The 22,014-nt window shown below is 36.9% G+C and overlaps 1 protein-coding gene and 1 long non-coding RNA gene across 2 annotated transcripts in view; one reads left to right on the top strand and one right to left on the bottom strand.

Moving 5' to 3' along the window:
• Positions 1 to 22,014, bottom strand: part of LOC113077818 (ras-GEF domain-containing family member 1B-A-like) — a 78,897-nt gene that overhangs the window by 42,979 nt on the left and 13,904 nt on the right. The window contains exon 2 of the mRNA XM_026250084.1: positions 11,072 to 11,119. Coding sequence (XP_026105869.1) covers positions 11,072 to 11,119 — 48 coding nt within the window. The remainder of the gene's footprint in view (positions 1 to 11,071; positions 11,120 to 22,014) is intronic.
• LOC113077831 (uncharacterized) lies at positions 4,909 to 8,373 on the top strand. Its single transcript, XR_003281393.1, has 2 exons — positions 4,909 to 5,131; positions 7,886 to 8,373. It is a non-coding gene; the product is annotated as an uncharacterized LOC113077831 (long non-coding RNA).

The raw sequence follows: 22,014 nt of genomic DNA on the forward strand, positions 1-22,014 counted from the left end.
GCCTTTAACAGAGTTTTGCATAATTATTTATTAAATCATATTTTGCAAACCACAGAATTTTTGGTAGCACTTTATTTTACAGTCCTGTTCCTCATGTACATACTATGTACTTATTAAAGTAATTACAGTAACTATGTAATAACTAGGTACTAACCCTGAACCTACCCCTAAACCTAACCCTATCCCATGCAGTTACCTTGCGTTACCAGAACTACACTGTAAGTACACTATAAGTACAAGTTAGTACACGTACTGTAAAATAAAGTGCAACCGAATTTTTTTTACAGCACAGCCAACATACATCAGAACAATATTATGGACCCTGTCCTAATATCCATATCATTTCCAATCCTTAGAATGTGTCAAGATATTTACACATGACATGTTGCAAAAGTAACATGGACTCGATGATAAAACCTGGGAAGAGAGATGCTGACAATTCAGTATGTGCAGCTCTATTGAACCATTGCATAATTAAGCAACCATTATGGCCCAACATCAACCTTTGAGAAAACATTTAATAAATCAGACCGATTTACTAGTGTTACAGATTTCAGTTACTGCAGTAATAATTTACTACTACAAGATGTCAAATAAGAACACAGGACACTTCGACTCTAACAACCCTGGTGTTATTCATTGAATATAGTTATGGAATAATGACCATAATAAAAGAGCGGAATTCATTACTCGTGTGAGCAGGTGTCTATGCGTCTAAGAAGAGTGGAAATCGTGTGACTGTAATATAGACAATATAGAAGAAAGAGCAGCTCGTTTGGCTAATTAAAGTCTAGACCTTCAAATAACACATAAGACAAACACGGCGGAAAGCATCTCGCCCTACAAGTTCATCGGTCAGTGATCCAAAGCAATTAACAAAACACAGCACCCGCTGGCTCCGGCAGAGAATGAGAAAATGACAGAATAGGCAGCAAAACAAGTCATGCATGTAATTAAAACCATTCCACTAATACAATAGCTGGATTCATAATGGACTACACGAGCACTCCTTCCTCCCCTGCAAACTACTTGAGTTGCAAGTCCTGTCTTGCATTTATTGTAGTTGGCTGGGTCAGAAAGGTAATCCATGTTGACTTAATGGGAAGGATGTTTGGAGTTTGGCACAGCTGGAAAGAATGTGATCTCATGGATGAACTGAGGGCTGGATCGTTCACCGGCTTATTAATTATAATCTGCCTTCAGTCCCACATCCTGTTTTTAACACCATGTTGTCAAGATCAGGATGAATGGTAACACTTTACAACAAGGTTATCATTAGTTAATGCGATAGCTAACATGAAATAACAACAATCAACTTTCGCAGCACTTGACATCTACATATACTTAGAAATAAATAGATAGATAGATCGGTAGATATATGTATATATCTACAATATAACATGAACACAATATAGGCTGTAAAAAATACTGTTGATTATATTATAATGCCTAAAGTATTAATGTTAACAAATTGAGTGTTTCTGTACATTTCAAGCCACCGTGCTTCTTAATAATAGAGGACTTGGCTTTAATGCATTGTGTTTGCTTCAACAACTGCCAAGCATATCCAGGCCTGCTCTAAGGCAAGATTCATGTATTCCGGGAATCTTCGTGATCTTCAGCCATGCAAACAACATGGTCTGAAGGGCAGAACAGGAACCCAACGTCCTCAGGTGCAAGGAACCAGACATTTCACACACAGTTTGCTCATTGGAACAGAAGTCCCTGGCACTGTAGAAGCCAAACATTGTCTTCTAATGGAAACACTGGGGGAATCCATGCTGCTGCCACAGGTGCACCAGACCCCTCGAATCACACAGATGATTGCCTCGTCTGTCACACTGACGTCTGTGCGAAAAACAGATGCTCACCTACATGTTATCTCAGGAAACTGCACTCCCTATAATTCAAGAATCAACTATTAGCTCTGCAAATATAGTGACAAGCAAGACAGGCATATGAAATCATCCTCCTTCGACTGCCGATTAAACTGTCAAAACAAACTCAACTCATCAGGTTGATTACAAGCTCATTCTGAATGTTTTAAATAAATGATTTATTGACTGCTTTTAACTATGTGATCCTTCAACAAGCTTGGTGAGCTCAAGTGAAATGTATACTATGAGAATGGAATTAACCGTAAAAAGGGTAAAGGGTCAAAGAACGATTTCTCAAATGAATGGATCTCTAGTTTATTTCAGATTTAGACTATAGACAGACAGATCTGAATCAATCCACAACATTGACTTCTAAATCTCTGTCTGAGAGCAGAGAGTTGAAGGATGTCTAGCCAGTTTGAAAGTTGTAGATTAGTCATCCTGACGTGTTGTTTCTCTTCGGGGATTCATACATCGATTAACATAGCAATCGAGCTACTCAAACTAAAGATATTTCTGAAAACGTGTAAACACAGAATCTTAGAAAAAGCTTAATGCTAGAGCCTGAAGTTTAGAGCAGTTTAGAAACAGCCCGCTCAAACAGCCACTTAAAATATACATTTTATTCAGCAAGGATACATTAAATCAATCAAAAGAGTCAGTAAAGACTTTTTACAAAAGATTTCTGCTAAATAAATGTTCTTTTGAACATTGCATTCAAAGAAACCTGAAACAATATATATTTATTTTCACAAAATATTAATACTGAACTGTTTTCAATAATAATAAATGTTTCTTGAGCACCAAATCAGCATATCAGAATGATTTCTGAACAATCATGTGACACTGACAACTGCTGAAAACTAGTTAACCAAAAGCTGCATTCTGGTATGCATGCTGCTAAAAATAATAGTGCTGCCTCTTCTAGAGAGCGGTGTTTTTGAAGTAAAAGAAATAAGCCCAGGAGACTCAGCTGCTTACAGTAACTCAGTATGACCCAGTGTGTGATCACGTCAGCCGTGTTTATTTTGGGTCAAAGGTCAGACTCAAACTCACACTTTAGTGTGACCAGCTGCTATTGAAAACACCAAGGGGTTGGTGTTTGTGTGTGTGTGTGTGTGAGTGTGTGAGAGAGAGAATGAGTGAGTGCTTCCGCAGCATCTCAGATTCCAGCACCTATAATTGCTAAAGGGAGAGAGAGAGAATAAAAACAGTAGTTCTGGTATCCCTCCAGTCATATCTTTTTATGAGCATAAAATCTTTTCAGTTCTAGCACAATGCATGTTCAAAAAGTCAGCTTTACTGTCATGGTTAACACACTACAGAAGAAAAAGAAATATGGTTCCTTCAGGAAACTGCACTGCAGAAATGACAAAAAATATTATGCAAATAGAACAGTAAACAGATATTAAATACAGACAGTAAGTAACAGTGCTAGACAGGAAACAACAGACGAAATGCAAAAAAAAAAAAAAAAAAAATGTTTCTTGCCACTCAATGCATTTGCCTGCGAGTACAGAATTAGGATCAAAATGAGTGATTCTAAAACCAGTCAAGCACAAATAATGTGTATTGGGCAGACAGTTTCACTCTGGCATGGAATCTCACACAGGTCAGAACTCATTGCAAGCTAATCAAGCCGGCCATCCAATTCTTAATCAACTGGAGTAGAGTCTTCACTCAAAAAAATGATTTTTGCTCTTTGTTCAATTTAATTAATTAACATGAGCACATACAACATAACTCTTTGTAAAAATGGTGTCAACTTAATTATATTTAACAGAAACAATGTAATTTTCAAAAAATTAGGTTTACAACATTTTTTTAAATTGAGTCAACAAGAATATTTTTTGTTCATCTTAACCGGATGCACGTCATCAACGGAAACGGATGCAGATGGATTGCTCAGCAGCGAACATGTGAGTTGGGTAAGTGGCCTTTTTTTCTTGTCTATCACCGTCCATCTAATTTTATTTAATTAACAAACTAATTAAAATATGCTTTCTTAATATCTTGTTGCATACCAGAAAGTTATTTTTCTATAAGCACTGTATGAATATAGCTCTTAAGTGTGTCATTTGTAGCTGATGTTAGGTTTCTGGATTCAGCACGTGGTGCAGACTTTCTTTTTTTCCTAAAAGTATCAAATAACGTTAAAATGAAGAATCGCGGAACAAGAGAGAACAGAACACCCTTCAGTACCATGAATTAATGTATAAAACCAGGGCCATAAGACACGACTGATAATTAGAAATTGCCAAATTGTCCCCTAGGATTTTAAATTCTTACTCTGCATTCAGCTGTTGTTAGGGTGACAAAGTTTCAAATTTATATTTTAGGTCTTCCTCATCTATAATTTATAATTTATTGCTCGTCATTGTTAAAACGATTGAGATGCCAATCAAAGCGCACAGCAGCCAATCCAAGGCTTTAGATTAGTCACGCTTGTTAAGTTCACGTGCTCGTGACTGAATTCACCGCGTTCACGGAGTCTCTCGTCTTAAACAACAAATAATGTTTTAGCGACGTAAGTATTACATTTCGCTGCTTCAGTAATTGTAAGTGGAGTTTTTGCATTTCTTCTGCTAGCTAGGTTATGATCATGGACCGACATTATGTCTGTGTAGTCAGCTAATAACGTTTTGTTTCTCCAAGCGCTTGTATGTGTAAGTTAATGTTATTCTGTTACTTGCGATTAATATATCAAGAGGAATAATCGAAAATGATTTCTGTCATAAATAAGTTGTCACCCTGACCCTGTATTAAATATTTTGTTTTCTTTGTAGCATTTTAACCTTTTTTGTCTTTGCTGAATTGCCCATAAACAAGACCTCTGTAACTTATGTCTTCAGATAAATTTATTTCATCGGATCACAACCCTTCCTTTACACTCCAAAATTCATGTCCAAACTGGATCTGTTCTCTGATGATCTGCTAAAAGTGTTTACCAAAAAGGGTGGAGTGTTTAGAAAAAAGATTCAAGATGTTATGCTGCCAATGTCTCAGGTAACGTTAGTATTTTTATTTTTTTCAGTTTTTTTATAAATTGCTTTTTAATACAAGCTATTGATATAGTGCTCTGTAATTCATAATGGCTCAGAGATGTGTATTGGAGGGTGTCATGTATGAATATCAGAAACTTGAAAAAATGTTTTGTCTGTTTTCTTATAATGCCACCATGGAGACCAAGCAAGAGTGCATTCTCAAGGGGCTATGCATCTACCTAAATGAAGATGAATATGATGGAGTATTTGGTGAGTTCTTTTTCGTTACAAACAGTTATCAAAAGTAATAACAAACTTGACCTTGCAAAAGACGTGACATGAACTGTGCCTAAAATTTTTTCAATTTAAAAGCAGAGACACTTTCTTATATATATATATATATATATATATATATATATATATATATATATATATATATATATATATACACGTTTGTATGTTTAAATATCAAAAGACATTCCCCATCAAAACTGCTGATGGGTAAAGAGTTAATGTACATTTTTTAATTTTAAAATATTGAGTAAATTGTAAAGCTCAGATATGAATTAAATGACTGATGCTAACTTCTCTTTAAACCTTTGTACTCCACACAGCCACTGGTTTAGGTTTACGTGATATCATCCTGTTTGATAAGCACAGTTCTTAATAGTCAATTCGATTCACCTTTATTTATATAGCACTTTTCACAATACACATTGTCAAAGCAGCATAATTAAACAGGAAAATAGTTTGTCGGTAATGCAAGAGGACAATAACAAACAGACAGTTTTTGTTTTGTTTTTTAAGAAAAAGTCAGTTCATTGATTATTCAGTGATGTCATCATCCAGTTCAACTCTCTTCCAATAGTGTCTATGCAATCAGTCAAGCATCCCTATTCGCCAAAGGTGGCAGTGGCAAGGAACCAAAACTTAAAGGGATGGTTCACTTTCAAATTAAATTTTGGTATGTTTTAGCTTACCTCAAGGACTTCCAAGATGTAGGTGTCTTTGTTTCCGCAGTATTTCCCATTTTGATATTTTTAGGTCAAACTGTTCTTGTCTGTGACTAATATAATGGAGGTCTATGGTCACCACCTCAAAGAGCATGAACAGAGAAGTCCAAATTAAACAATTCCCACCGTAAGTACACATTGATGACCCAAGACACGAAACGAGCGGTTTGTGTAAGAAACCAAACAGTATTTATATTGTTTTTACCTTTTGTACACAACCACGTCCAACTGATGTGAGGGCGCGAGTACTTCCTGTTGTGTGACGTGTGCACGCTCTGGCTTAGTCTGCGCAAGCACGGAAAGCACACTCATGGTTTACACTTACTGTCTATGGTTTACACAGAGATTTCTGAAGTGTTACCTTACACTGTGAAGATTTAAACATATTTATACGTACAGGAAATTGCAATGGAAGATGATTTCAATACATCAACAGACAACGTTGAATTTGTCACAGCCATATTTAAACCAGAATACACCGATAAAGTACTCAGGAGCGATCATGGAAGCATCCGCTGTGGCAGCACGTCTTCAAGCCTCAGAGAGACAGAGATCTCTTAAAAATTGGTGGCGTTTTAGTAGCAAGTGTTGTGAGATGCCGACAGAAGTGGAGAGCGTATGTTGTCACGAATGGAACAACTACAAGACGACGAGGACATTGACTGTATCGCATCACACACCTGCCTGACTGAAGATCCTGAGTTTTCTCCGCTGTTGAGCCGCAGCGTTTTGCACATTGTGTTTAGTTTGCCACGTATAAACTGGAGGCGACGTCCAATGCCAGAGGGACCCAATGGCACACTGTCAATAGTGAGTAATGTGTTGTTTATTATAATTGCAACGATTATAGGGTGCATTATAAACAAATTAATAATTACAGTTACTGCATTATATTTCAGACAATGCAGATTGGTGGTGTATTGTGTGGTAAACAGTAAACAATGAGTGATGTACACGCGCGAGAGATCGCTTCCGGCGCTTACCGCGCTTGCGCAGACTAAGCCAGAGCGCGTGCGCACGTCACGTCAGGAAGCACTCGTGCACTCAGATCAGTTGGACGTGGTTGTGTACAGGAGATAAAACCAAAATAAACGGTTCATTTTCTTACATAAACCGTTTGTTTCGTGTCTTAGGTCATCAATGTGTACTTACGGTGGGAATTGTTTAATTCGGACTTCTCTGTTCATGCTCATTGAGGTGGTGACCATAGACCTCCATTATATTAATCACAGACAAGAACAGTTTGACCTAAAAATATCAAAATGTAAACTACTACGGAAACAAAAAACACCTACATCTTGGATGCCCTTGAGGTAAGCTAAAACATACCTAAATTTAATTTGAAAGTGAACTATCCCTTTAATTAGTGACAGAAATGAAAAATAAACTTTGGGAGAAACTTTACTTAATCTGGGTGCCAGTTCTCCTCTGGCCTGATGAAAACAGCAGTTTAATTCCAGGCTTCACGGGTTCAAAATACAAAATATGATAAAATGACTTTTGCTTCGTATGGCTGCAAGACAACAACAACAAAAAATCATAACTGTTGGCAATAAATTTCAAGTTCTTATGTTTTAAATCAATGGAGGAACAGTAATGTATTGTTCATTGTTTGTTCATGTTACTTAATGAATTAACTAACATTAACTAATGGACATCATTCTAAAGTGTTACCGAAGTATCAATGGCTCTTGAGAATATCTGGTATTTTATAAATGTAATTTGTTAATGTCATTTAAATTAATTAAAAATTTCAAACAGTCACTGAGTGATAGTTAGAGATTTTAAGGTAGCATAGTTATTCATTGTTGTGATATTGACAAAGGCACTGTATTATTTTACATTATAAAGTGGAAAACAGTCTGCCAAGGGTGTTGAGTTGGGTTGTGATCTGGTGACCGAACGCAATAGCATTGTTTTTAGATGGCTCGTGAATGTATGAATGTGCTGTGGAAGTAGAGTTGTTCATTAAAAATAACTGTTTTTTTTTTTTTTTTTTTTTTTTTTAAAGGATGATGACCCTGCAAGAACCGAAGCGGACATAAAGAAGACCTTTTAGGGATTCTGTGATGTAAAGCATGAATTTGCTGATGCAACAGAAGACCCCGAAGATATCTGCATTGTGCTGGAAGATGTGGAGGTGCTTTCTGGTTTAGGTAATGTAGCATTGGCTACAGCCATGCTACTTGGACTAATATACTCTTTAAATCTTACTCATCCACAGGAGATCCACTACACTTTTAAGGTGCTCCAAAAAATGATTCTCGAGCTGAACTTGTGTAAATTGTCTGCCAAAGCACAGGCGCAGAAAACAAAGCTCTTCACTTAGGTGTGCTGTGTTTGAGGATCCCTTTGTGAATGCTGTTTTATTTCTTTGTATGCTCATGTGATTTTGTTGTATCTGAATTTTTGCACGATGAGCAGAGGTGATTACGTCTCTCAATCACATTTAATATCATGTTTAAGAAAACAAAATAAAATAACATTTTGTTATATCCTCATATGCTCATGTTTTATTTGAATTGTCATTTTTGTAACTTAATGAGCATGTTTAATTGCCATATTTGCAGTTTTAAGCAAGAAGACACTCAAGGTTAAATGTGCTCATGTTTTAAATACAGATTTTTACTAAATGGATTGACTTTTAACATATTGACTTTCTTCACAGTAGACTATAGGTATACAGCAAAAAGGTTTTAATGTAATAGAACACAATTATTTCACTTTCATTTGGAAGTAACTGTAGAATCAAGTTATAAAAGTGTAATGATTTAAATTGTTTCTAGTATGCAGTACAAAAATGTTTGTAGTTACATTGCATTGTTAGATATAGTAGACATGACCAAATTGAATGTAGTTAACATAGCATTATTTTATATAGTAGGCATGACAAAATTCAGAGTAGTTAACCTGACACAACTTTCTCTATTAGGCATGGCTAAACATTATCTAGTAGAATGGACCAATTTTCTTCTTGTTGTCTTGACTAAAATAATTTAAGTTTACACAACAAGATTACAACAAATAATTTCAAACTAATTCGATATTGTTTGGAAAATGTAATTCAATTTCGTGGAAAAGTTTACTCAAATTTTTTTAAGTTCATTCAACAACTTTTTTTTTTGAGTGTTGGCAGAAATCTGTGTGAAACGCAACAACTGCATGCAGGGGCATAATGAGGGTCCGTTAAATCCTCATCCTCTCGTGACATTGAGGAGGAAAAAAATCAATACCTTTCCCATTTTTTGTATCTCACCGCAGCACGTTTGTGTATGCTAATGTTTTAAGGCCAATCAAAGTTCCAGTGATGGGTCGATACAGTTATTTTGCGTTCAGCAACCTTTGGTAGCGATGTATTGCATTTGTCTGTGCTTTCATTTTAACATGTGTAAAAGATGTTGCAGCTGTAGATAGTATGATGCTTTAGTTTTCCTTATGTGCCCACTAACCTCTTCATTAGTTGAGTGCAAAGTGTCATTATTTAGATGTGAACAGACCACATCCAAGCTTTTGTGGTGTTCTTTTCATGGTCCTGTTGAAGTATAAAATATACATATTTTAAATCAAAAGCTTTGTTTTGCCTTGATTACTGAGGAATATGTTTTGATCACACAAGCATAAAGCAGTCAAGCTAATTTTCACTGGCAAAAACACAAGTCCACTCCAAGGAGCCTTTTGATGTGAAAGAAGCTACACAATGAAACACGAGACCCTGTAATGCTAATCTCAAACACCCAGGCCACAGTTCTTGTTTACCTTCTGAGAGAACTTTTTTTTTTTTGCTTAAAACTTCAGAGTAATTCAAGTTTGAGGCAGATTTCATGGATCTAATTGTTGTTGTCACTGCATAAATGCCCCTTCATGTCACTTCTTAATGAAGTGCTTTTATTACAATTTGGCTTTGGGAGCCAAGTGTAAAAGTCAGGCGCGTCTCATCAAAAGCTTTTGCAACACGATCCATCCACCGCATTCCCATCAGTTCTTTCTTTCTGAACTCAGCTGCTGGCCTCAGAAAAAAAAAAAAAACTGGCATCAAATGCATAGTATCAAAGAGTCAGATAAACCCAGTCGACCCGGCTGCGGTTGAGTCTGGGCACGGCTGCCTTGAGAACAAGTGGAGCACATGCTGACAAAAAGAGAATCTGAATTTGGGAAGATGAAAGTCATGTTTAAGCATTCCTAGACGCTCTCTTCAGAAGGACCGTGACTCTCTATGTGCACAACGATCAAAGCCTTGCCTCCAGTGCCGGGCTGATGGTGGAGTGTGTGTGGGCCACTGAGGTCCCTGTGTTAATGGGGACAGGGAAGAGCTCTGGGCTTTGATGGAGAGCTTGTGTCTGATCCCCCATCACTGCTGTATTGTCTGCAGGACAGGGACAGTGGATCAGGCTACAGACTCACTGTATGAAGTGTTGTGGTGCCACGCTGTTCACACAGGTGTTAAAAAACCTTCTTTAACTCTGTATTAGACAGGCAATGTTATAAAACAGCTTGAAGTGAGAAATGATTAGATGTCGCTTTCAAGCAAACAAATATTCGGAGGAGTCTTAAAGCTGCGTGGCATTTTCTCTATATTAAAATACCTGTATGCAAGCTTAAATGGATACTTCACTCAAGAATGTCAATTTGGTCATCATTTATTTACCCTCATGTGGTTCTAAAACCATTACACTTGTTCATGTAGGCAATTTTAATATTCTATTATCAAATTTTGTCAAATTTGTACACTAAGTAAATAAAGATCTTATGAGTTTGGAACAACATGAGGGTGAGTAAATGATCACAGCATTTAGATTTTTTATATTCAAATAACAACCACAAATCAGTCATTCAGAGCTTGATTTCTCAGAAGAGTGTATTTGTGTGGCTCTGAGACGCTTGCAAAACATTGGGCTTCATTCACTTATAATTAAAAAAAAAAAGTTTAGAATTTATGCACACATGAAAAATTAATAATGCAAAATTTCTTGAAGAATTACAAATGGTTTGTACCAGCACAAATGGGTTGTCTATTGCCAATATCTCTCAGTGAATAGTATTCAGGTGTGCAATACAGAATGTATAAATATATATTTGATGCATTTTAGGTCTGACTATCAAAAATCAGTGGAAGGAAAATATGATGTTTCATGCCTCAAGGTAACTGCAGCTTGTGTTCCAAAATCTATAGGACATGACACTCAGATGGAGAACATACCCGTTGTTTGGTGACATGCCTCAGTCCGATGTGCGGCTGACTCCTGCACTGTGGAGGGAAAAAAAGAGAGAATTTATTGCTCTAGTATACACACAAAGACATAAAAGCTTAAAAAGACTTTGCTTTCTCACTCTCCAAAATGCTTCAGAGAACAGTGAGTATAATCCGGACTGAAATTTGTAGAAGTATTATAAACTGCATGAGAGTTTGAACACAAATCATACATGGACACCACACAAAGGTCATCTGAACAAAAAACATTACAACATTTGACAGTAAAGTTGTTTTCCCAGAGTTGTATTCAATACACACTACCAGAAAAAAGGTGCAAAAGCTGTCACTGGGGCAGTACCCTTTAAAAAGGTACTACAATGCACCCTTTAAGTAAAAAAAGGTGTACATTTTGAAAGGTACCACCCCAGTGACAGCTTTGAGAGCACAGGATACAGTGCGTGTTCTTGCTAAATATATTGTTAATACTCAAATTGGGTCAGTAACCATCGACCATCAACTTAACAACTTCATCTAAAAAATAATCATTAGGGCAGTATGGAAAAAAAATGGGCGGGGTTTAGTCCTAATATTAAAAATTGCAATTTTTTTATGTTTTATGAGATGTTTATGTTTCTAAAAGCCAGAATACACGACACAACTACACAAACATACCTTAACAGATTTTAAAATAACTTGGCATCACACTTACAATTTTGTGAACTGTTACAGAGAAAAACTGGACATCAACGATTGAGGATCACACACTACCAGACTTGCAAGTTGTTCCAAACACACTCTCACTCAGAAACATCAACCTCGTGGCTTAGAGATGCAGGACAGATGCAAATGAGTCATAAAATCAGCTGCGTTGGCTGGATAGTCTCTATCTAATTATACACTAGACTACACAATGTTTTGTGAAATTACCAAATTATACTGCTCACAACCTGCAAAATGGCTCTGACTGTAAACCAGGGAAATAATATGGCCAAAATCTAGTTTAAATAATCCGTGGGAGCGGCTGCTTCTTCTTCTTTTTTTTTTTCTTGAGTAAGTTGTACCTGTATGTCACATTTATGATATGCGATATCATACAAACTTGGATTTTCTTTCCAAAGATGAGGCTCATAAACAGAGTCTGCAATTGAGTGTGTCGCTGCTCACAGCATGCAGTTCACCAGCTGCACAAACACACACAAAAAATACCTTAACGGACTCAAATCATTATGCCTCCTCACAGAACTAAAAATTACCCCTCGTACACACACACACACACACACAAACCACTCTGACAAGCTCACTTAATTAATGTCTAAAGATTTAAACACTGACCTGAACCAGAGACCACCGCTCTCTTTATTGGTGGGACAAAGCAATAACCTGGCTGAGTTGATTTTCGACTCTAGAGAGAATTTATTCAACTGATGTAGAAATAACACAGGAACTGGGCTAACAACACCTGCTCCGACCCATCAAAGATGATGGAACTTTCCATAAGAGCTGACATTTAATTTACCTAAATATAAAAACATAAAATTTAAAATAAACCATTAGGATCCAAACACAATGTTTTACACAATGGAAAAGAAAATTGTAGCAATGTAAAGTCATCGTTAAACTCAATATCTGAGATCGAGATCCATGCAGAAATCACGAGAGAGGAGAGACAGTTGCTAACAGAAGCACGTCACAAGAGTTCTTCATTTTGAAGGGAGTCTGGTTGCCTAGCTACCACAGCAGCCTGCTACGTGTATGTTTCTGGGCTGGTCTACAGAATCTGTGTCATACTTCATTGTGACTGCAGCAGCCTGAGAGACTAAACGCCTCCTCTAGGTAAATCATGTGTGGGAGAGAGCTCTCCTTGTCTTTGGCTATAGTGGGTGATCACGTGCAAAAGGGTTTATGGGACTGAAATCTGCATGCAGGGAATCAAACGTATTGGTTTTGTTCAAAAAGCTAACGCTGTATGTCATTTTATGAATCTGTAAGCGGACTCTCGACATAAAGGCTGTTGACAGAACTGTGCCTCATTTTTGGGCCAAATTATCAGATTCCTCATTCTTGAAACCCACTGGCATGTGTCTTTCACGGAGAAACCAAGATGCACTGATCAATCGCAGGGAAATGATTTTTTCCACAATAGTGCGGATGCAAGTGAGAGCAATACGGAGTCATTTCAACTAAAAAATTATTTGTAATATTTTTAACGTTCCCAGTCTAATGGAGAATTTCCACTTAATAGATTTTGTTCTCGTATCTTTACAGCTTAGCAGTGGTTGAATTTATCCCACTAACCAGTTTAATTCAAATCCTGCAGTCAATTTTCATTGGTCAGTCTCATCAATGTGGTGCACGCTGACAGGAAAAAAATTTCAGGAACTCCTCATGGATTCAGAAATATTCAATGGCTGAGTCTGTACCTCGTATGTCACATTTATGAATGCGATATCATACAAACTTGGATTTTCTTTCCAAAGATGAGGCTCATAAACAGAGTCTGCAATTGAGTGTGTCGCTGCTCACAGCATGCAGTTCACCAGCTGCACAAACACACACAAAAAATACCTTAACGGACTCAAATCATTATGCCTCCTCACAGAACTAAAAATTACCCCTCGTACACACACACACACACACACAAACCACTCTGACAAGCTCACTTAAATTAATGTCTAAAGATTTTAAACACTGACCTGAACCAGAGACCACCGCTCTCTTTATTGGTGGGACAAAGCAATAACCTGGCTGAGTTGATTTTCGACTCTAGAGAGAATTTATTCAACTGATGTAGAAATAACACAGGAAACTGGGCTAACAACACCTGCTCCGACCCATCAAAGATGATGGAATTTCCATAAGAGCTGACATTTAATTTACCTAAATATAAAAACATAAATTTAAAATAAACCATTAGGATCCAAACACATGTTTTACACAATGGAAAAGAAAATTGTAGCAATGTAAAGTCATCGTTAAACTCAATATCTGAGATCGAGATCCATGCAGAAATCACGAGAGAGGAGAGACAGTTGCTAACAGAAGCACGTCACAAGAGTTCTTCATTTTGAAGGGAGTCTGGTTGCCTAGCTACCACAGCAGCCTGCTACGTGTATGTTTTCTGGGCTGGTCTACAGAATCTGTGTCATACTTCATTGTGACTGCAGCAGCCTGAGAGACTAAACGCCTCCTCTAGGTAAATCATGTGTGGGAGAGAGCTCTCCTTGTCTTTGGCTATAGTGGGTGATCACGTGCAAAAGGGTTTATGGGACTGAAATCTGCATGCAGGGAATCAAACGTATTGGTTTTGTTCAAAAAGCTAACCTGTATGTCATTTTATGACATCTTAAGCGGACTCTCGACATAAAGGCTGTTACAAACTGTGCCTCATTTGGCCAAATTATCAGATGCCTCATTCTTGAAACCACTGCATGTGTCTTCACGGAGAAACAGAATGCACTGCATCCAACGCAAGGGAAACTGGAATTCCAAAAGTTGCGGATTACTAGTGAGAGCAATAGCAGGCAGTCATTCAACACCTGACAAAAATAACTTTGTAATGGTATTTTAAATTCCGTCACATTAATGCAGAATTCCACTTAAATATATTTTGTGTTCACTACGTAACTTTAACTTTAGAGTGGTATGAAAATTTTATATTCTGCACCTAACCAGTGTTTAATCTATCCTAGCAGTCAATTTCATTGGGTCAGTCATCAGTTGTCACTGAACAGAGACAAATTCAGACTCCAGATGAGATTCAGAAATAGTCATGGATGCTGATCCTGGTCATAACTAAACAATTCTCTATCTATTAGTATGTAGTCTTAAGTTTGGGGGTGCTAGTATTTGTTTCATGCAACATTAAGTAGGCAGAGGTTTGCACGAAGTCATTTATTGGGGGGGGGGGGGGGGGGTGTAGGCATCTCCCATTCATCTTAGTGACAGTTTCTTGCTAAGACAGACTGACAAAAGTATTGATTTCCCCCTTTAGTTCGATTAGAGCAGTGCAATTAATCGAAAAATAAAAAAGTTAAAAATCCAATAATCGAGAAAAAAACTATATGTGGCCCATTCTACTTTCTATCTTACAGTGAAGAGTAGGTGAAGCTGAAAAGACTTTAGACTTGCATTGAAAACTTTAAGCACTGTTTGTTTCATTTGTGTCTTTTTTTCTATTGTATTTTTCCTTTGCTTTTTTGTTTTTATTGCATTACTGAAAGAGTGACTGTTTAAATGTTTTTTACTTAATAGTGTTACCCTAGTATTCTGCTGCAGTTCTGAGAATTGTGACATTTTGCTGGTACCTAAAATGTAGATGTCATAGCAACCTTATTTACAGAAAATATATATTTGATATATATTGCTATCTTTAAAGAAAGAAAGAGAGTCTGACTTGTAATCCGAAGGCTGTGGGTTCGAGTCTCAGGTCCGACAGGAATTGTTAATAGGGGAAGTGAATAAGCAGCGCTCTCTTCCACCCTCAATACCAGGCCTGGGGTGAGACCCTTGAGCAAGGCATCACTTCCCAGGCACCGCAGCAATATGGCTGTGCCAACTGCTCCAGGTGTATGTTCAATACTGTGTGTGTGCACTTTAACTCGGTTAAATAATTGTGTGTGTGTGTGTATATTATATATATACACACACACACACACACACACACACAAACACACACGCCTGTTTTTCACTTGAGGGACTTTGAAAGTTTATATAAAGGAGTAAAACCGTTGCTAATAATGCTTTCATAGCAACAACTTTTTTGGAGACACTTGTAGATAATCAAATACCAAAGTGTTTCTTCATCAGGGTCAAACAGAGCTATGCAGAGTATTTCAGAGTCGGAATTTACTGACAGAGTTAATATAAATATTTTCTTAAAAGCACTTCAGCTATCCAAACAGGAAGTATATTAACACATTATCACGCACATCTCCTTTCGCACGAGCTCTTACATAAAGCTGACCTTGGTTAACCTAGCCTGTTGATGCTGGTGAAAGTGTGGACAGCACAGAGACATCCATTTTATCAGTGTCAGGGTGACGGAGTGCATGGCTGTCATGCAGACTGAGGTCCCATCTGATGTCCTGACTGCGTCTGCTCACCCCTGGCCTGCCCAGCTGTGAGTCCTCCTCTCTCACAGTGTGTGACAAGCAGACTCAGGGGCAGCTAATGCACAGAACATGCCTCATAAAACAAAAGGAGAGAACAATGTAGAATGGCTTTTTTTTACAGTTCAGGAAAAATTACCTTGATATCCTGAAACAGGGCTTGAGAGAAACCAATATGAAGTTTTGCTCTTGAAGGCTCACTGGAGTATTGCAGCCGTCATAAAATTACAAAAGGCTAACCTGCAGCTACGTTTATGGCAGATTTAAAAAAATGAATAAAAAAATCTCACTGGCAAGAGATGGAAATCTCTGAAGGTTGCAGTGGTCAGAATATCATCGTCATCAATATACAAGGTCTAAGACACACTAAAAATCTGGCATTCAGAATATTATGGAAACCCTGACATAAAGTTTTAGGATTTAGTGAAATTTTAAACTAATAAACATTATGATGCAAAATGAAAACAAAATGAAATACTTCTACGTCACTAATCACTAAAAGTTAAGAAATGTAAAGAGCCCCTTTATTGTTTATAGGACTGATACAGAGTTCATACAAATTAACCAAGGAGTTGTGCAAATTAGAATCCTCTTATTATTTTGGTTGAGGAAGCTTCCCATAATTTAGAAACACAGCTGCTTATGAAAGCACAAGAGGCACCCAAGCGTTCATTAAAAATCTTTTTGGCAAGCACCTTTTCCATTCCAAGTCCCTTCGCGTAATTCACCGCCAAGATCTTGGCTGATTAGCTTGTTATGTGTGAGTGACATGTCTCGCTTTTGAGACCTTGAGCCTGATGATTGCCCGTTCCAAACAGCAGGTGGGTTGAGCGGGGCCTTTGTTCATGACTAATGAGACACAAAGAAGATTGACACACGGCATCGGGAGGAAAAGATTTTCAAGGGAAGCATTGTTTGATGAGATTATGCCTTGAAAATAAAACTGAGACTTTTCTCGTGTTCCCAGGAAAAAAAAAAATCTAATCAAATGAACTCACTGTGAGAGGAAAGAGAATGTTTATAGAGAAGAAAGAGTGCTAAAAGTGTTTCAAAGCATCTGAATCCATTTTTGTGTCACTTTGGAAATAATTGTGATGCTAATGGTTGATCATATTCAATATATAAGGCCCAACTCAAAAAACAACAACAACAAAAAACACATAACTACACATTAAACAATGGTCTGGGTAAAAGCACTCTTCTCAGTATGCTTAATGTCGTCAAGTGAAATGCCTCAATAACACCCCAAAAAAAAGAGATCGGTTACCCCCAAGTCAAAAATCTGTCATTAAAATGGAAATTGCCTCAGATAAGAGCCAATGAAGGTCAATTGAAAACTCTAATAGGGACAAAAAGAGATAAAGCCTTCAAAGCCTTTCAGCAGAAAATAATTGGACATACTGTATTACAAACCCAGACCTCAGAGGATACATTTACGAAAATGAAATCATTCCTACATGGAAAGCACATAACAATGATAAAATGTAATTCAAAACATTTTATTAGCTATTTTCAAGATTATAATTAGTTATTTTCAAGATTATAATTATTATAAGCCTGAATAATCTGAACATTTCCACATTTTTCAAAACTGCAATTATGGTGACCTTAAAAACTTTAACCCTCTGGGGTTCTTCATTTATGAGTCACACTCAGGACCTTCGGGTCAAAAATGACCCAGAGGCCGGGATTCAGGTATACTTTTTTTCAGTAAAATCAATCAAATGTATTTTTGTTCAATAATATTTTTTCTTTCTTTTTTTGTGTTTTGAGAGAATTTTATGATAATAATAATGAATAATGAATTTTTATGCAATAATTATGATCCATTTTTTCCCATTGAATATAATAGAAAATTTATATATATATGTATTTTTATTTTTATTTTTATTAATGCTGTATTTTATTTTAAAGTACAGCCAAGGCCTATAGAAAACAATTTTTGAAATTAGATTGGTGCCATCTGGTGGACAAATTAAGCATTTTTATCATGCAATAGCACATTTTTACCACTAGAGAGAATGTACAGCTCTCTGTAGAAAGGCTTGTGAATTCTAGTGATTTTTGCACATATTTGCCTATTTATTTCAGGTTGTGGATTTTAATATATAATCACAGATTCTCAAAGACTATTTTTGTCAAGTTTTTTTTGTTTTTGTTTGTTTGGTTGATTTAAATGGTAATTTCAAGTGCCAGTTTTACTTTATAATACAGTCAAACCTGAACATTGCACTAGAAAGAGAACAAATGGAAAGCATTTTGTTACCCATTGTTTTAATTCTAACTTAATAAAAAAAATGACATTATTTAAATCATAACATATTTTTATTTACCTTTTATTATAAACATTTCCATTAAAATTATTTTTTGCAATTCAATGAACAGTAACTCTTCAAAATTGCCAACAGCAATTATGAACAAAAAACAAAAATAACAGCAAACGTATAATCATTTTCAAACAGTACATGTAAATGGAAAATAGAAAAATAAAAAAAGTGTCACGCTGGGCCTGGGTCGCTCGAATAGGCCTGGAGGTTACTAGGGAAGAATTCCATCCTTTGACCTTACTCTGTTTGTGCGTGTGTGCGTGCGTGCGTGCACACGTGCTTGTGTGTGTGTGTTTGTGTGTGTGTGTGTGTGTGTTCAAGAGAGAGACATGGTGTGTGACTTTTGCATTTTGGATCCAATGTCTCCCCTTTATTTGATTCATTGATTTTATTTCACATATTCTCACATATCTCTGTTACAGTTTCACCAGTCTCATATTTCCCTATGTGTGTGTGTGTGTGTGTGTGTGTGTGTGTGAGTGAGTGTGTCTATTTTGCAACCTTGATGGCTTACAGCCTCATGCTTTTATTGCTGTGCACTTTATTTCTTACATTGATGAATAATTTCTTTTATTTCACACATTTCCCAAAATTAACTTTTGCAATGATACTTTCATTTGTGTGTGTTTTTGTGTGTATAAGTGTGTGTGTGTGTGTGTGTGTGTGAATTTTTTTGTCTGTTTTGCACTCTTGATGTTTTAGAGATTCACCCCTTCACTGTTGTATGCTTTTTTTCTGCATCGTGGCTGATTTGTAGATTGTACACACAAAAAAACTCAGTATTTTCATATTTTTGCAAATTTCCCATTCATTTCCTATGTCGGGTCATTTTTGACCCGAAGACCCTGAGTGTGACTATTTTTTTTACGACCACTTAGACTTAAAATCCTGTCCCCAATTTTTTGGGGTGTTCATATACCAAGTACCAAAAAAGTCACCAAGTTTCGGACCATTCCGATGAAGCTACGATTTGTAACATTTTTTTAAAAAAAAATTTCGGGTCATAAATGACCGAAGAACCCCAGAGGGTTAATTGTTTAAATCAGCTATGAAAGATATGCATTAAAACATGGCTTCTAACAAATGTTACCGTATTAATCTGCAAATGAAGCAAAAATTTTTTGAGAAATATAGGATTTGTGATACTTTAAAGGGGGGGTGAAATGCTCGTTTTCACTCAATATCCTGTTAATCTTGAGTACCTATAGAGTAGTACTGCATTCTTCATAACTCCAAAAAGTCTTTAGTTTTATTATATTCATAAGAGAAAGATAAGTTTGTACCGATTTTTCCCGGAAAAACACGACCGGCTGGAGGCGTGACGTGTGGGCGGAGCTAAAGAATCACGAGCGCCAGTAGGCTTTTGCGTTGAGCGCGTCTGGAAGCTGTGACACCATGAGGACAAAAACCAACCAAAACAAACAATGGCTAACAGTCAGCATATATTTATGATCCAGAATCAGATCCAGAGGCTGAAATTTAACAAGAGCAGCATCAGCAACAATGTCTCTATGTGGTATGTACTGAAACTGTATATGTTTGCTTAGCGGTTTTGGAAAATGACTAAGTTCCACTTTGTCGTCTTTTTTTTTTTTTTTTTTTTTTTTTAAGCTGTACATGTGGAAAGTGCAGTTTGATGACAACATCGCATGTTGTTTACTTGATGTGCTTACGTGCCGATAGCTAAGTTAACAACACAGAGATATTTGAAACAGTTTTACTCACTGCCTGCGGTTCCAACATACGATCGTGACCCTTTTTCGTTGGGATTGCATCATCCTTAAAGGGACACTAAGTAGGAATTACTCCCATCTAGTGGTGAAATTGTATTTTGCATTCAAACTAATTTTGCTCTCCAGCGCCTCGCTTTTTCAAATGCGCGTTGCATCTACGGTAGGCGATATGTACCAAAAAGCTTTGACGGGATGTCTTCTAATAGCACTTTGTCGAGTTTTCCTTCAGGTGAACAGGTGTGTTATTTCAAACAAACTGCAACATGACAACTAACAAACGAATGTTACAGTATGAATTACTGACTGTGGAAAACATGAAATATTGTAATTAGTAGTTATGTCTTCTTTATTCGTTATATTTTCTGAATAATGTGCATTGTTAGATATAAAAGAAATATTGTAATATAGATTGTAACACTGACTTACCTGTCGAGAAGAAAACTGGCCACTTCAGCGTCTCTTTTGAAATCTTTATCCAGCATTAGCTCTTTCCACCTAGAAAAAGCTTCCCCGACATTAACTCTTGTTTTCTGTAATCTACGGTCACGTTTCCTTTTACGTTCTATTTTTGACTGTTTTGGCGACGATGTTTTCTTCTCCTGTGGCGCGGCATATGTATGGTCCATAATAAGAATGCAATCCAGACTTTTAAACTTGCCGGTGCAGTTTCAAGCGCCTCTCACTGCTCTGCACCTGCGTTTCTGGCTCTGACCGAAAACGCGTTGTGGAAACGCGTTGGCTTAGTAATTTTTGTCCCTCTCTGCTATTATAGTTTTGCAAGATGGCGGAACTACATGGAAGCCTCCGTCAACCTACCCGTCCCATGTATATAAAGATAATAAATTCTTCATTTACGAGGATTCATTTAAACATTGGCATAGGTATTTGTACACCATTGAGGGCATATTTATGAATAAAAATATTGATTTTAGATAATAAAATACCTAAAAAGTTACTTATTGCCCCTTTAAGAAATAAACGATGTGCAAACCCGGCGTCAAACTGGGCCTTGTTTGTAAAACAAGCATCTTCGAAATGCAGGGAACAAACACAAACACTTGCACAACTCCGTTGATGCTCTGTAAAAATAAACTCCATCCACTGGTCCCTTAATGCTGTTTCTCTTTTGGTAATCTGTGCAGGGTTGTCTTGCCCTGGCAACCAAAAACACACGTCTTTTGTGACATTTCGCGACGCTCTCGCTCTGATCAGTGAATGTCTGTGCTCTCAGTGCTCTGCTATACGGGAGCGCGCGCTCTTCCGGCAGAAGTGCGTCAGGACCCATATAAGGAAATTCCGCTCCATCTAACGTCACACAGAGCCATACTCGAAAAAAACTTTCCGAAACTGGTCACAAACCGGAAGGAGTATTTTTTAAACAAGAATACTCCTTCAAATGTACAACTTAATTTTTGAAACTTTGTCCATGTTTAGCATGGGAATCCAACTCTTTAACAGTGTAAAAAAACTCAGTATGCATTAAATAGCATTTCACCCCCCCTTTAACATTTTCTTCTGGATCTTATTTTGAAAAGGGGTTATATATATATTAAAGGCTTAATCCACTTTCAACCTATAGAAAAAGAAAATGCAATTTTCTTATAGATAACTCCTCTTGTACTCCATACATACAAATCTGGCTGAGCATAAATGCTTAACTAGGCCACCAGCACAACAAAATACACACAACTCTGTACTACTCAGCATAAACTAGATTTCCTTCTGCTTAGAAAAAAAGGGTTTGTGGTTAACTCATGATAGATTTTGTCCAGTGAAAGCGA

The sequence above is a fragment of the Carassius auratus genome, chromosome 5, assembly GCF_003368295.1.
Source record: "Carassius auratus strain Wakin chromosome 5, ASM336829v1, whole genome shotgun sequence".
NCBI lineage: Eukaryota > Metazoa > Chordata > Actinopteri > Cypriniformes > Cyprinidae > Carassius > Carassius auratus.